This window comes from Camelus dromedarius, chromosome 11 (genome assembly GCF_036321535.1).
Source record: "Camelus dromedarius isolate mCamDro1 chromosome 11, mCamDro1.pat, whole genome shotgun sequence".
NCBI classification, from domain to species: domain Eukaryota; kingdom Metazoa; phylum Chordata; class Mammalia; order Artiodactyla; family Camelidae; genus Camelus; species Camelus dromedarius.
In genome coordinates, this window is record NC_087446.1 from 29,308,066 (window position 1) to 29,321,737 (window position 13,672).

The following is a 13,672-nucleotide window of genomic DNA, read 5'->3' on the forward strand; positions in this document are numbered from 1 at the left end:
ATGGTTACTCAGTTTTTTAAATATATTAACTCATTTTTAAATCTACCTGCTTTAGACTGGTAGTCATACAGGCTCAAACACATACATTTTCTTACTCCCCTCCCCCATATATTATGATTTTGATGTCTCCTAAACACCTTTTTTATTCTTTTGCTATTCATTATAGTTATCATTGCTTTCACAAATTTTTTCTTACTGTGTACTGACTTACTTGATTTATTTTCCAATTGTGATTTTCTCTTTTCTATAGATTTCTTGCTTTTTTATTTAGAGAAGTCATTTCAATATTTCTTTTAGGATAGGTTTAGTATTGCTGTATTCTTTTAATTTTTGCTTATCTAAGAAATTCTTTCTCTTTCCTAGATGATAATCTTGCTGGGTAGAGTATCCTAGGTTGTGGTTTTTTACTTTCAAGACTTTATTGAATTTTGCCACTCCCTTCCAGCCTACAACGTTTCTGTACAAAAATCAGTGGAAACTTTTATAAAGGCTCCCTTGTAATTAACTGTTTTTCTCTTGCTGCCTTTGGAATACTCTCTATCTTTAACCTTTGCCATTTAAGTATATGTCTTGCTGTAGGTCTGAGTTCATCTGTTTTGGGGACCCTCTGTGCTTCCTATACTGGGTTATCTGTTTCCTTCTTTAGGTTCAGTAGGTTTTCAGGCGTAATTTTTGATCCCCTTTTCTCTTCCCCTTCTGAGACCCCTGTTATGCATAGATTGGCTTGCTTTCTATTTCCCATAGATCTTGTATATTGCTTTCATTTTTGTTTTGTTTTCCTGTCTGCTGTACTGATTGGGTTTTTTCCATTGTTCTGTCTTCCAGTCACTTGTTCTTCTGCATTATTTAGCTTGCCATTTATTGCCTCAAGCTTGGCTTTTCACTCAGCAAATAAGTTTCTAATTTTAATTGGCCCCTCTTTATAATTTCTAGTTACTTATTACAGTGATTGGCATTTCTTTTGATAGCCTTTTTTCTCCTTCAGTATTTTTATTACTTTCTTTCGAATTCAGAATCGAATAGACTGGAGAGATCTGTTTCATTGTTTTGTTCTTTCAGGGAATTGCTCTTGTTCTTTTAATTGGGAGCAGTTCCTCAGCTTCTTCACTTTATGTTTCTCTGACCCTATCAATTTAAGAGTAACAGTTATCTACTGTGGTCTTAAAGGGCTGTTTTTGTGTGGGAGTGCCCCTGTGTAGTTTGTGCACCTCTAATCTTTTTCTTGTAAGAGCTGTTTTTAGTATGGATGCCTGCCATGTCTTTCCTCTGTGTGTGCAGGCTGTTATTCCCTTGATAAGGGGTTGTTATTGGGGTTATGGTGACCAGGGCCTCCTCTTTGCTCTGTGGCTGTCTTAGTCCTGTCAGGGGTGCGGTCTGCTCCCCAGCTGTCGGAGTAGAAGCCCCCAGATACATTTCTGATCTGCAGTACTGGGTAGGTGGGACTGGAATGCTTCCACTGGGAGAGGAGCCACTGAGTGCATATTCCTCCAGAGAAGCTGTCCACCAGGAATCATGTCACCCAGTGTGTGGGCTCACAAAGTACACTGTTGCCCGCAGTTGCCCTCAGCCCTGCTTTAGCTGTGGCAGTGCCAGCATTGGCCCAGATGTGTATCAAGCACTGTGCTCACAACACCAGCACAGATTCACCATAGTCAGGCACCGGGGCCCACAGTAGTCATGTGTAGTCGTGCACCTGGACCTGCTGTGGGAGCTACGGAATCAGTGCAGACACTGGCCCTGCCTCTGTGTGTACACCTGCAAAACCCACAGCCGTTAACTCCAGACCCACCCCAGCCACAGGAGCACCAGTAATCACTCAGATGCCCCACAGACACTGAGTTTACAAAGGTCATGGCAGTGTAAAGCTGCCAGACATGGCTCAGGTTTCAGCCCTGGCTCTGTGTGTGGGCAGCTGTGGGCATTTGTGCGCTCCAAGAGCTCATGGAGATGGAGCCATGCCGTCTGTGAGCATGCCGAGAATTAGGCTGTTATGTTGGGGCCCCTCCCCTCCCTTCACATGTGTGTTAACAATGAGGCTTCTGTAGCAGACCTGGGCTCCATCTTGCATGTACCATTGGTTGTGGCCAGGCCAGGCTCTAGCCCCTTCAGGCTGTCTCAGCACAGCCAACCCCAACCCTCTTCACTGAAGCCTGAGTTTCAGCACCCAGCCCCTGTGCACATCAGCAGACACACATCTCAGGTTGGGGAATGCAGCAAGGTGGCCAGGATCATCTGTTCTGCCTGCCACAAACCAGTTGCCATACTCTCTTCTGAGCCTCTGAAGCTCCCTTTCTATCCTGGCTGATCTTCCAGCTGGTGAAGGGGGTTCCTAGGGTAAGGAAACCTTTCCTCCTTCACAGCACCCTTCCAGGGGTTCAGGTCCCTTCCTGAGTCCTTTTTTTTTTTTTTTTTCCTTTCATCCTACCTGGGTATGTGGTGCTCTTTCTTGCATTGGTTTGTTGTATGAGATCTTTGGTTGTATGAGATCTTCTGCCAGCATTCAGTAGGTCTTCTGTGAAAATTATTCCACATGTGGTTGTATTTTTTAGGTATTTGTGAGAGGAGGTGAGCTCCACATCCTTCTATTCCCCCATCTTGATCTCCCACCTATAAATTGATTTTAAAACCAAAGGAGCTTCCATTGATGTAGTCATTCATGAAAAGAACTTTTATGTCCAAATTCTCATGACAGAGAATTTCTTTTCTATCCCTAGTGGACCTGAAAAATAAATCCAATAGAGAAATGAAAGAAAAACTTAATAGTTTTACTTTTAGAATCATCAAGGATCTTTTTTCACTCTTCTGAGACCTTCCAAACATTGATAGCTTCTAGTATCTCTGCCTGGATCTTTGTCTAAATTGTTTACTGCTGCTGTTTCTTTTCTGATTGATATCTAGAGGAGATTAGGTGTTTTTACATTTATCCTGAATGCCGGTGGGTGCTGGCAGCTAAAGCTCTCCCCTATAGCATGGAGTGTGGAGCAATGGCCCAGGGCTGCATGTTTTGTGGGAATCCCTAACTGCTGCTGAGGAATCAGTCACTGGAGCTCCCCAGCTTCCCATGAAGACCAGCAGGCAGTGCTGGCGTGCTGCTGCCAGTGACTTAGCAAGGAAATCAGCCACTACGGTCACGGACTGGGGCCTCTCCACACCTCTTCTTTCTACTTGTGCCCACTCCCAGCCTTCCCACGTCTGCAGTCCCTGCTTCCTTCTGCATCTCTTCCAGCCCCAGTGAGAATCACAGCCACTTTGAGCTGGGAGGTCATCTGGTACCTTCTCCCATTTTACAGAAGAGGAATCCTAGGTTCGGAGAAGGGAAGGTAGTACCTCAGCCTTGAAGCCTGGTCCCTAGGGCTTTATCCTTTCTGCATCGCTGGGCTCACTTTCCTGCCCTGTCATCTGTAGCTGGGGAAGTGGGAAAGATCATGCCAGCAAAATTCCCATAAGGAGGAACGTTGCCTGGATGTTTTTAAAAGAAATCCTCCAATAAAGTTGCTAGTGAGGGAGCCTAAGACTGCCCCCCCCCCCCGCCACCCCCCCAGGGCAAGCTGTGAAAGACAAGGGCAAATTGTGAGGCACAAGGCTAGGAGGGAGAAGGCGGAAAGTTGGGGTGGGGAGGAGAGAGAAAGAGCTCTCTCATTTCAAGGAGAATGGAGCCAAAGTGGGGTTGGGGGATGGTGGTTGTGGGCTGTATACATGGGCCCTCCCAACAACCTGAAATATTCAGTAAAGTAAACACATACATTCATAAAACGTTTGGCATGAGTGGGTTTACAGTGGAAAGCAACACAGGAAACCAGCCAAAGGGCTAAGTTTGGCCTTTGGCCTGTACAGTTCAGGGAAGAAACTGTGTGTGTGCAAACAGAAGTCCAGGGGCCAGAAGAAGCCATTAGAATCACAGTCTCTGTAAATATCTAAGGGAGAGTTCTGGACTTGTTGGAGGTGTAGCTAATTGTACCTACATCTCCAAAATGCAAGGGCTGACACCTGGGCATAAAGATGCGTGCAGATATCTTGCGGAAGTAGAGGGAGCCTTCCACAGTATGCAGTCATCCCTTGGTGTCCACAGGAGATTGTTTCCTGGATCCCCATAGATACCAAAATCCTTGGATGCACAAGTCCCATATATGAAATTGTGTAGTATTTACGTATTACCTATGCTTATCCTTCCATATACTTTAAATCATCTCTAGGTAACTTACAAACCTAATGTAATATAAATGCTTTATAAATGGTGTAAATGCAGTGTAAATAGTTGCTGATGTACAGCAAATTCAGGCTTTTTGGAACTTTCTGGCATTTTTTTTCCTAAATATTTTCACTTTGCAGTTGGTTGAATTTGAGAACACAGAACCCACAGATAGTAGGACTGACTGTACCTTGACCCACTCGAGGCTGATCTTGAGGGTCTGGGTCATGAGATAAAGGGCTTAACCTGGGCTTGGACCAAGCATGAAAGAGGGAAGAGGCAAGAGCCCACAGTAAGAATGTTTAGTGTAAGGTCAGGATCCATTTAGAGCTGGACTCAGGACCAGTATGGTGTGTTCAGAAGGGAGAAGAGGAAGTGAACACAGCCTTCAGTAATACTTCTTGATGTACCCATGTGTGCAGTGGCCACAGACCTGGCTCCATGCATCATGTGTCACCTGCACAAAAGCTGGGGCACCTCAGGTTCAGTGTTGTATTCGAAGAAACAGTACAGCAAATGAAACCAATGTGGGAGCTATTCTCATGTTTACTTGGGTTTCTCGAATACCATTTATGGAAATCAAATGCCTAACTCATCGCAGTACTTACTGAAATTCTTTTTCCTGTCTTCCCCATTGCTTGTATGCCTGCCAACTGCCTCTTTGAACATACTCTCCCTGTTGAAAATTGTCTTGTCTTTTTCCCTCTCCCCTCTCCTCCTCTATTCTGTATCCTGTAGATCAACTTAGCCTCTTCAACTTGTTTTTGTTTTCTCTTCATTGTCCTAATTCCCTCCGACAAAGGAGAGTCAAAGAACTGACCCAACCAGAAAAAAATCCTTCCTTCTTCTTTCTACCCATCCAGTGTTGATTCTCAGTTCTCCTAACTGTATCACAGCCAGGGTGGGAGCAGAGTTGGCAAAACCAGAAATCTTCTCCGAGGGCCAGGGAGAAGGAGAAGACAGTGGGCAAAACTAAACTCTTCAGTGAGAAGAGTAAGCAAGGCTGGAATACGCCCATTAATACATCCTACCTCAGCCACTGATGGAGCATGTTGTTTCTGGGGGATTTAACAGAATTCAGACTTTTCCCGTGCATTCAAATCTTGATATCAGTTTTCCCATTTAGGAGGATTGAGTGGTGGTGTTATAGGTGATGTTGATGACTTCTGTCTTCATCACCATGCTAGGAAGGCAGGGAATCTGAAGAAGGATTCTTTCATTTCTTTAATTGGAAAGTAGCAATGTTAGTAATATTCAATAATAATTCTTAAGCACATTGGAAAAAACTCATTTCAGACCCTGAATTTGGCACTGGTAGATACTTGTTAAGGATTGTTTAATATGAAATTTTCCAAAGCAAAGTTTAGTCCATGGCTTGTAAATTTTCCCAGCAGTCTCACAGGTGTGTCATGTAATTACTGAGTAAAATCTCTGAGAGTTCTTGTGTCCAGACTTCTCAGGGCCTTGATAGGAGAAGCAATATTCTGATACACCTGTTTTTGCCTTTCCCAGTGGTGTGAGCAAAATGAACAGTGCAGACGGCTTCACCTGCCTGAGCTGCTAGTGGCCCCACTACACAAGCTGACTAGATACCCGTTGTTGCTGAAGAATATCTGGGAAAGGAGTACAGACTCTACTGAGGAAATCGTGATCTACTCTATCAAGGAAAAGGTGGAAAAGTCAATCCGTAAGTCCCTGAGATAAGTGTCTCGGAACTCCAGTGTCAGCTTTAATCAAAGAGTTGGGGGGCCCTGTGCTTGCTGGGAACCATCTGGGCTTCCACCCTAGGAGGTAATTCCATTGGCTTGAGGTCATGGCTCTCGGAAACGAGAATTCAAGTTTGAGTGCATTGTAAATCAGCACACTCGAAACAATGGGGTCCAGTCACATCCTGGCGAACCCTATGAGAACTCCAACTCCAAGTTCATGCAGGACGTGGCTCTGTCTCCAAGGCTTTCAGATGTGAGTTCAGGCAGGAAAAGTTCTACTTCCCAGATGATGAAGGCACTTTGTTTTTAACCTCCACACTGAACCCACACACAAAGCTAATCGAAGTAAACACCATGGGAGTCTTTCCGGAGGATAAATTATCATCCGTCGTTTTTTTAGGCCACTGAAATCCAGGGCCAATCTAAATATAATGCCAACTGCAGTCTTTAAATTAAAACCGAAATTTTGGAATGGGAAAAGAGCAAGCCCTTTTCCCAAATAAATTAGGTTTATTTGAGTAGGTCTGTATAATCAAATTTAAATTAAAAAGTACATGAGGTATGTCAATAAACCAAGATTTCCTGGGGAGTATCAAAAGGGAACAGTTTAAATTCATGATTATAAACTGTACAGAAATGATACTTTTTTCTTTGCAAGTTTAAAAGTAAAACGACCATTCAATTGGGAGTTTATTTCCTTTTTTAAATTTTTTGTTCAATTTCTAAAATGACCCAAGGAACTAGAATTCAGCTTATCAAGTGAATAAGACAAAAATTCAATTAAAGACAGACTTTTTTAAACTTTCAAAGTAATTTTGTACATTATTACTCATTTTGATAGGTTTGTGAGGAATATAATTGCATCTCTTCTAGGGATTTCTCAGTAAAATATGAATTCTCATTGTTGGGGAAAGAGATCACTGTGGCCCTCCTTTAAGTCTGTAAGCTTAAAAGATGGTGAATTCTCAAGAATTTTCCTAACCATATGATTCTTTGGGTCAATGACTTGCCCTCCATGTTACCAAAAATCATTTCAAAACCTCAGTAACAACATGTTACTAGAAAACGTTGGAAAATTAATACAAACCTTCAAAGAGAAAAGAAGTTCTTACCAAAAGAAATAATCATCCTTATCATAAAGCAAATGTATGTTTTATGATTAAGACAAAAAGATATGTTTCTCCTTGCTAGGCTGATTTTTTCCCCCTTCCTGTAATCACAAGCTATGTGGTGTAGGGAATATGAGAAAGCTATCAAGGGCATTATTAGTATTATTGAAACAAAAATACACAATGCATTTCCAACATACTGAATTAAATTAATTAAGCTTTATTTTTCCCTGTAAGAGGTTGATTTCAAATTAGTGAGTTCTTCTAAGACATCTAGACAGTGAGAAATATATTAAATGAACCTAAGATATGGTTTGGCTCCAGGGTCAGTCATTGTCTCTAACTGATTCCTGTGGATCTTGGTTTAATTTTATGCTGTAATGTCTCATGCATTTAGAAATACTTTGGATGTGTCTTGTCTTTTGGGGGATCTTGAAGGAAAAGTGAAGTGGCTCAACAGTTTTCAAAAATGCAGACATCTGTAGGAGATTATAGTGTGACCTCCATGGTGGGATAGAGATAAAAGGTTTTTCATTTCCAGGGGTACAAAAAGGGTCGATTAGGACATAGTCTCTTTCCAGAATTTAGGCATTCGGGTGGAAATACACCAGTTTTACAAAATCCCCAACTTCCCACTTGGATAAAAAAATCTAGTTTTATGAGTGAGAAGGAAAGCCTTCATCCACATGGCACTGTGTGGGGGGAGGCTGACGTCATCACGCCATTCCTGGGGTGGTCCTTCTGAGAGGTTTTCCCATTCGTTTCCATTCCCGCGTCCATCTACTGGCATTTCCAAGTGTCTCGAACTTTCTGGACAGCCCCAGCTTCTGAAACATGCTGTCTTCTAGTCACTAACATCTCTTTGATTTTTCTCCTTTGTTTTGCAAGTGCCTGAAACACGTTGTTAAAGTACACATGGCAGAAAACATCCTGTCATCAACCAACAGACACCTGCTCTGTGAAGGAAAATTAACTCTTACAGGTAAATGACTGTTTTCTTTGCAAACCCAACATCTTTGCTACATTGTAGCTTGTCCAACTGCTGCCGATAGAAGGGTGGCATGTGTCTGCTCTCACTAGAATTGAAGCTCTTTGAAGGCAGAGATTGTGTCTTAATCATTGATGCATAGTAGGTGCTCAGTATTTGTTGACTGCTTGGGGGACTACTAGGGCCTTAATAAATGGTAGCTAAGATAATCATCATTTCCTAGAATGATATCTAGGACATAGAAGGTGCTCAGTGCCTGTGGAAATAAAATACTTGAAATTAGAAGGGGTAAGCAAAACGATTTCATTTTGACAGCAGTCATCCACCTAATTCATACAGGAGTGGGAGAGGGTGGGGAAAGCAGCCCTGAACAGGTCTTGAAGGTCCAGCATTGTCCAAAAGTCCCGTTCACCACCCTGTGTGCTAGACAGGGCAGTGAGGCAGCTATCAGAGACAGACAGATTAATTTCTTTCTCATGTAAAATTCTGAGCGATATGACAGCTCTGCTCCATGAGGCGATGAGGGATCCAGGTCTCTTGTGTCCTTTCGCTCCGCCCTCCTAGGTAGAGTGCTGCTTTCTTCTGTGGCCCCACAGTGAGTCACTGGTGTGTCTGCGTCCTAGCTCAGGTTCCATTCGTCAGAATTTAGTCACTTGTTCATATTTAGCTACAGGGAAAGCTGGGAGATGTATTTATTCACAGTGAATATTACCCATTAAAGCTTGGAAATTTCATTACTGCAAAAGAAGGGGAAGAATGTTTTTTAGGGACAACCAGCAGTCTTTGCCACAGCCTGATTTGCTAAAAGGAAAGTTTCCAGCAGTAATGGAATACATTTTTTTTAATTCAAGGACAATTCAAAATTGAACAAAATGTCTGATTTCTCTTCTGTGCAAATACTGATGGTATCACTCCTCTAAAACTTAAAGGAGAAGGAATAGAAATGAGTCCTTGATATTTTATCTATTAATTTAACCTTAGACAGTTCATTTCCAGGAGTAAAAGTATATAAGAAAAAACCTCTAGAATAATTTAAAAATCACTGATTTTTCTTATATTTACTTTTAAGCATCTGTCACATCCCCCTGTGTAAGGACTGCCTTTTCCCTGGAAATCATTTAAATTTAACCATTTCTTTTTCTGATTTCGAAGGGATAGAAAGGGGGATGTCTTATTCTAATATTTGATTTCTCTCCTACTAATGTTCCTTCTTTAGGAAAAGTCAAAAAGCCTATTTGCCTTAAGTTATTATCAAAAATGATATCAGAAAAAGTTTGTAAATATTAAGCTACATGAAGACTATTTGAACATGTATGGACACATTGTAAAACTTGAGAAACAAATTGTTTTAGTGACTCTCTTAATCAGCCAGGGCTGCCATAACAAAATACCACAGACTGGGTGACTTAAACAGCAGACATTTGTTTCTCACAGTTCTGGAGGCTGGAAGTCCAAGGTCAAGGTAAACCAGCTTATTCTGTTTCTAGTGAGAATTCTCTTCTGGCTTGCAGATGGCCGCCTCCTCAGTGTCTGCACTTGGCAAAGAGACAGCGAGCTCTCTGGTATATCCTCTTGGGATGGCAGTACTCCTGTCAGATCAGGGTCCACCATTATGCCTTCATTTAATCTTAATTACTTTCTTATTCCAAAGGCTGACACAGATTAGGGGGTGAAGGTTAGGGCTTCCACATAGAATTTGGGGAGACACAGTTCAGTCCATGGCAATGACAAAGTGCCTTTTTTCTGGTAATGACCACCCAGATGAGTCAAGAGGCAAAAATGCTGCCAGTTCTGTTAGCCAATAGATGTGCCCTAGGCTTAGTTGAAATCACAAGTATCATCCAAGTTATCTTAGATCCATATGAAATGTATCACAAATACAATGTCTTTATTTTTTCAGTTTTTTATAGACATATAATTGATTCACAGTGTTAGTTTCTGCTGTACAGCAAAGTGATTCATTTTTATATATATACTTCTTCATTTTCTTTTCCATTATGGCTTATTACAGGAGATTAAATATAGTTCCCTGTGCTACACAGTAGAACCTGGTTGCTTATCTGTTTTATATACAGTAGTGTGTATGTGTTAATCCCACATTCCCGATTTATCCCTCCCCCACGCTGTTTCCCCTTTGATAACCATAAGTTTGTCATCTATGTCTGTACTCCTCATGTAAGTAATATCATATGGGACAAATAGAGTTTTTAAAGTTGGGAACATGGGCTCCCATAAGGTCCCTGCTTTAGGGAGAAATCAATTCAACAGTGATGCAGTTTTCTGACCCACGTGATTGGAGTCCCCTTGAGCTGGAAGCCTGATGTGCCCTGATCCCCGGCCTCTGTTGTTTTCTAAGGGATTCTTTGATTCAAAAACAAAAACAAACAAAAAACCCCTTCTGTTTACTATTCCCAGTGCCAATTTCACCTTCTTTCTTTCCTCATAAAGCACAAGATTCCTAGATGTTTATCTGTTTCTCTTTGATGATTTCCTCTTAGTTATGAAAACTAAGTGCAACAAAAAGTTAAAATGCTGTTGTTTCTAAATAAGTCTGGTAAATGAGTTTAGAAATATTTCTGAATAAATTGGGTTAAAAATAGAAAATATTCTTATACATCAAATCAGATTTTACCCTCTAAAAAAATGGAGACATTTATAAATACTGGCTTTTTCAGTCATAGAGCTCTGACCTGAAAAACAACAGTAACAAAAGCAAGTTCCACTTCTTACAGATGTCAGAGGGTGTGTATATTTTTAGAGTGACTTAACTTAGTCCGTATACATCCGAGCTGAGTCCCAGAAGCCAGAGGACTTTCTGCCTGGCCTGCCTCAGCAAGTGAAACTTGAGATCCTTTTGTCCATAACAGCCTTTTCTTCGTCCAAATTGTCCACCACAGTGGAAGTTGCCAGAGCAAGGGGTAGGGGGTGGCCTCTCTGTCTGTGCCATGTGCCAAGGTGGCATCTGACACCCATTCTGATTTGCAAGCTCACATCCTTCCTGAGAAATGTGGATTTGGGAGCTGTGGGTGGGAAGGAGCCCTGGTCTCTCAGGACCTACCTATAATTAACAGTTGCCAAATCCAAACAAATGTACAGCTGGCATCACAGAAAAAAATGAGTCACCAGGGACTAAAGCCACAAAATCTCTTCGAAGAATAGGGATTTTCCCCTTTACCCAAGTATTAATGGTTACCATTATCGTTGTTGCTACCCTTGAAGCTGTGGTCTCACGGTCCATCAGGGGCTTGCTGTCTGACTCCCCCTGTCGCAGTCTGTTCCCTGACTGGTGTATGGGAGTGGTATCAGCAAGGGGCCTTCTCTGTGGCTCTGGGACACCTGCCCTTAGAGGTGGGAAGAAGAGCTGTAATATGTCTTGGCCATCAGAGATAGCTAATGTTCTGTCCCACTCACTTCTTTACTAAATGACTAGCCTTATACAGATGTAAGATCATGAGACTAGATCTCTCATATCGTTTAATAACCTAAGCTTCTAGATGGCATGTTAGTTAGTTAAGCTGAATAATTAAGGATCTTTAGGCAATAAAATAGACACCCATTAATCAATCCATAAATAGATGATTGGTGATTGGGGAGGGGATGGATATTAAGAGACGCAGTTTTGAAACTTGGACGGCCTTCTGTTTTCAGCTACTCAGGCTAGGGTGTCTGAACAGGTCAAGCTAGGAAAAATCTGTCCTCTTTAAAAACCTGACGTGAAGCACAGCTATCCTTCACTTCACCTAATGGCACAAATCAGAACTCATGAATTAATGGCAACCCATTACTGGCCATATTATAAGATAGTATTTTGGTTTCATACTTCACAAGTGAGTTCCAAAATAAGGAATGTTATCTGTTTTAAATTCCCCTTAACTTCCTCTGTCTGATAAATCTGGAGAGTTTTATTGACTTCACAGGAGCAAAAATTACCACCCAGAGAAGATGTCGGGTTTCATTTATTTTGTGGGAAAAAAAAGGAATGTTATCTGTTTTAAGTTTCTCTTTGCTATTTAATACATAATGTATGTCATGCACATCAAAATCTTCAACATCCTTTTAAAAAAATTCAGCATCTTATATATTCAAAACAATTTCAGTTATTTACAAATCATAGAGTATGAAATCTGTCTATTTAGGGTTTAGTGTAAGATCCCACAGAGTTGGCCAGAATGAGGCTCCTCATTCTCATTCATTTAACTCAGTACTATGGAGGGATACTGGACATGAAGATCTTTCCATTGATGTGATGGTGATTAAAATGTTTCCCATTATGGACATTACCCTTTATTTATTCAGGTGATTAAACTTGGGGATCAGAAACACTGATTTAAATCACCTGTGTATTTTGGGAAATGCTTTTCAAGATCCAGAAAGAACAGTAATCTGGATTTCAACCAATTGTTTCCAAAAATCGATTTACTTAAGGATATACTTTAAGTATGTGCATCTTTATTTATTTCCTACTTACTGCATTATTTTCCTCTTTAATTCCAGAAACTTGGACTCAGGCCCTGGTTTGATGTATCTTTCACTTACTCCTGAGCTGCAGACAGTAATAAAAGAGGGTGGTTTGTGCACGGTACTCAGTCAGCCCATTCTGCTAGATAGATGGGTCCTCAGAAACCTCGGTCCACTCCATATATCAGGTGTGTGTCTGTTTTCATCCTTCAGTTCATCTACTTGCCATCCCAGAGTTTTACATTGGCCTTTTTGGTAATAGGAAGTGAATACAATTTAAATCTTCATAAAAGACAATACTGGGATCCTGTGTAGCTGTTTATCACTCACTCTACAAGTTAGTTACAGAAAGAGTATTGGACTTGCTTTCCAGTGTTGGATGTCCCAGCTCTGTCATTTACTAGCCATGTGACCCTGTGTGCAAGGTACTTAAATTTTCTAAGCCACGGGTTGATTCATCTTGGTAAAACACTAATCTGCCTTAGTGGGTTTTCATGAGAATTAAATGGCATAATCACGTAAAGCACTCAATGAATGATAGCTATTGTTAGGATTGTTATTCTGGTAACCATTTGTAGTACTATTGCTGTTGTTAAAGCACTGCTGAACTATGGCATGCTATGCAAGCCTAACGTACTTTACTGCAATTAGGAAAATGCCAGAAATAAATAAATATATATACTTATATATGCATACATATACATCATATGTATACGTTAGACATATATATTATGTTTATTCACCTTTAAAGCGTTTCCTGAGTGTCTCCTGAAAACCAGACACTCTGTGAGCACCTTGGAGTTATAGTTATAAAGATGAATAAGAAATAGCCCTTGTTCTTGAAAAGCTCTCAGAACAATGAAAGATCAGAAAATCCTGTCAGGAAAGCCCTGGGACTTGGAGGGACTTGAAGCAGTGCTGGGTGGCTGGCAGCAGTGTTCAGGAGGAAGCAGCCTTCGTTCTGCCTTGGGGGCGGGCTCCTAGGAGACCAGTTGAAGCCAGGCAGGAGGAGAGTGCCTTTCTGTCCCAAGGGAGGAGCAGGAAAAGAGGGAGCACTACCCGGTCCCCTCACTTCCCACCCCAGCAGCCAAGCCCAGAGCATCAGTCATTAGCAGAAGACAGACCTGTACATAGCAGAGCAACATCACACAGTGAAGAAATGAACGACTACACAAATGAATGTATGTAAACTAATTTATGTATTTAAATATTTAACTCA

The 13,672-nt window shown here is 41.4% G+C and overlaps 1 protein-coding gene across 1 annotated transcript in view; it reads left to right on the plus strand.

The window, feature by feature from the left end:
* Positions 1 to 13,672, plus strand: part of PLEKHG7 (pleckstrin homology and RhoGEF domain containing G7) — a 61,295-nt gene that overhangs the window by 43,903 nt on the left and 3,720 nt on the right. The window contains 5 exon segments of the mRNA XM_064491231.1: positions 5,702 to 5,876; positions 7,434 to 7,561; positions 7,896 to 7,989; positions 10,440 to 10,518; positions 12,490 to 12,641. Coding sequence (XP_064347301.1) covers positions 5,702 to 5,876; positions 7,434 to 7,561; positions 7,896 to 7,989; positions 10,440 to 10,518; positions 12,490 to 12,641 — 628 coding nt within the window.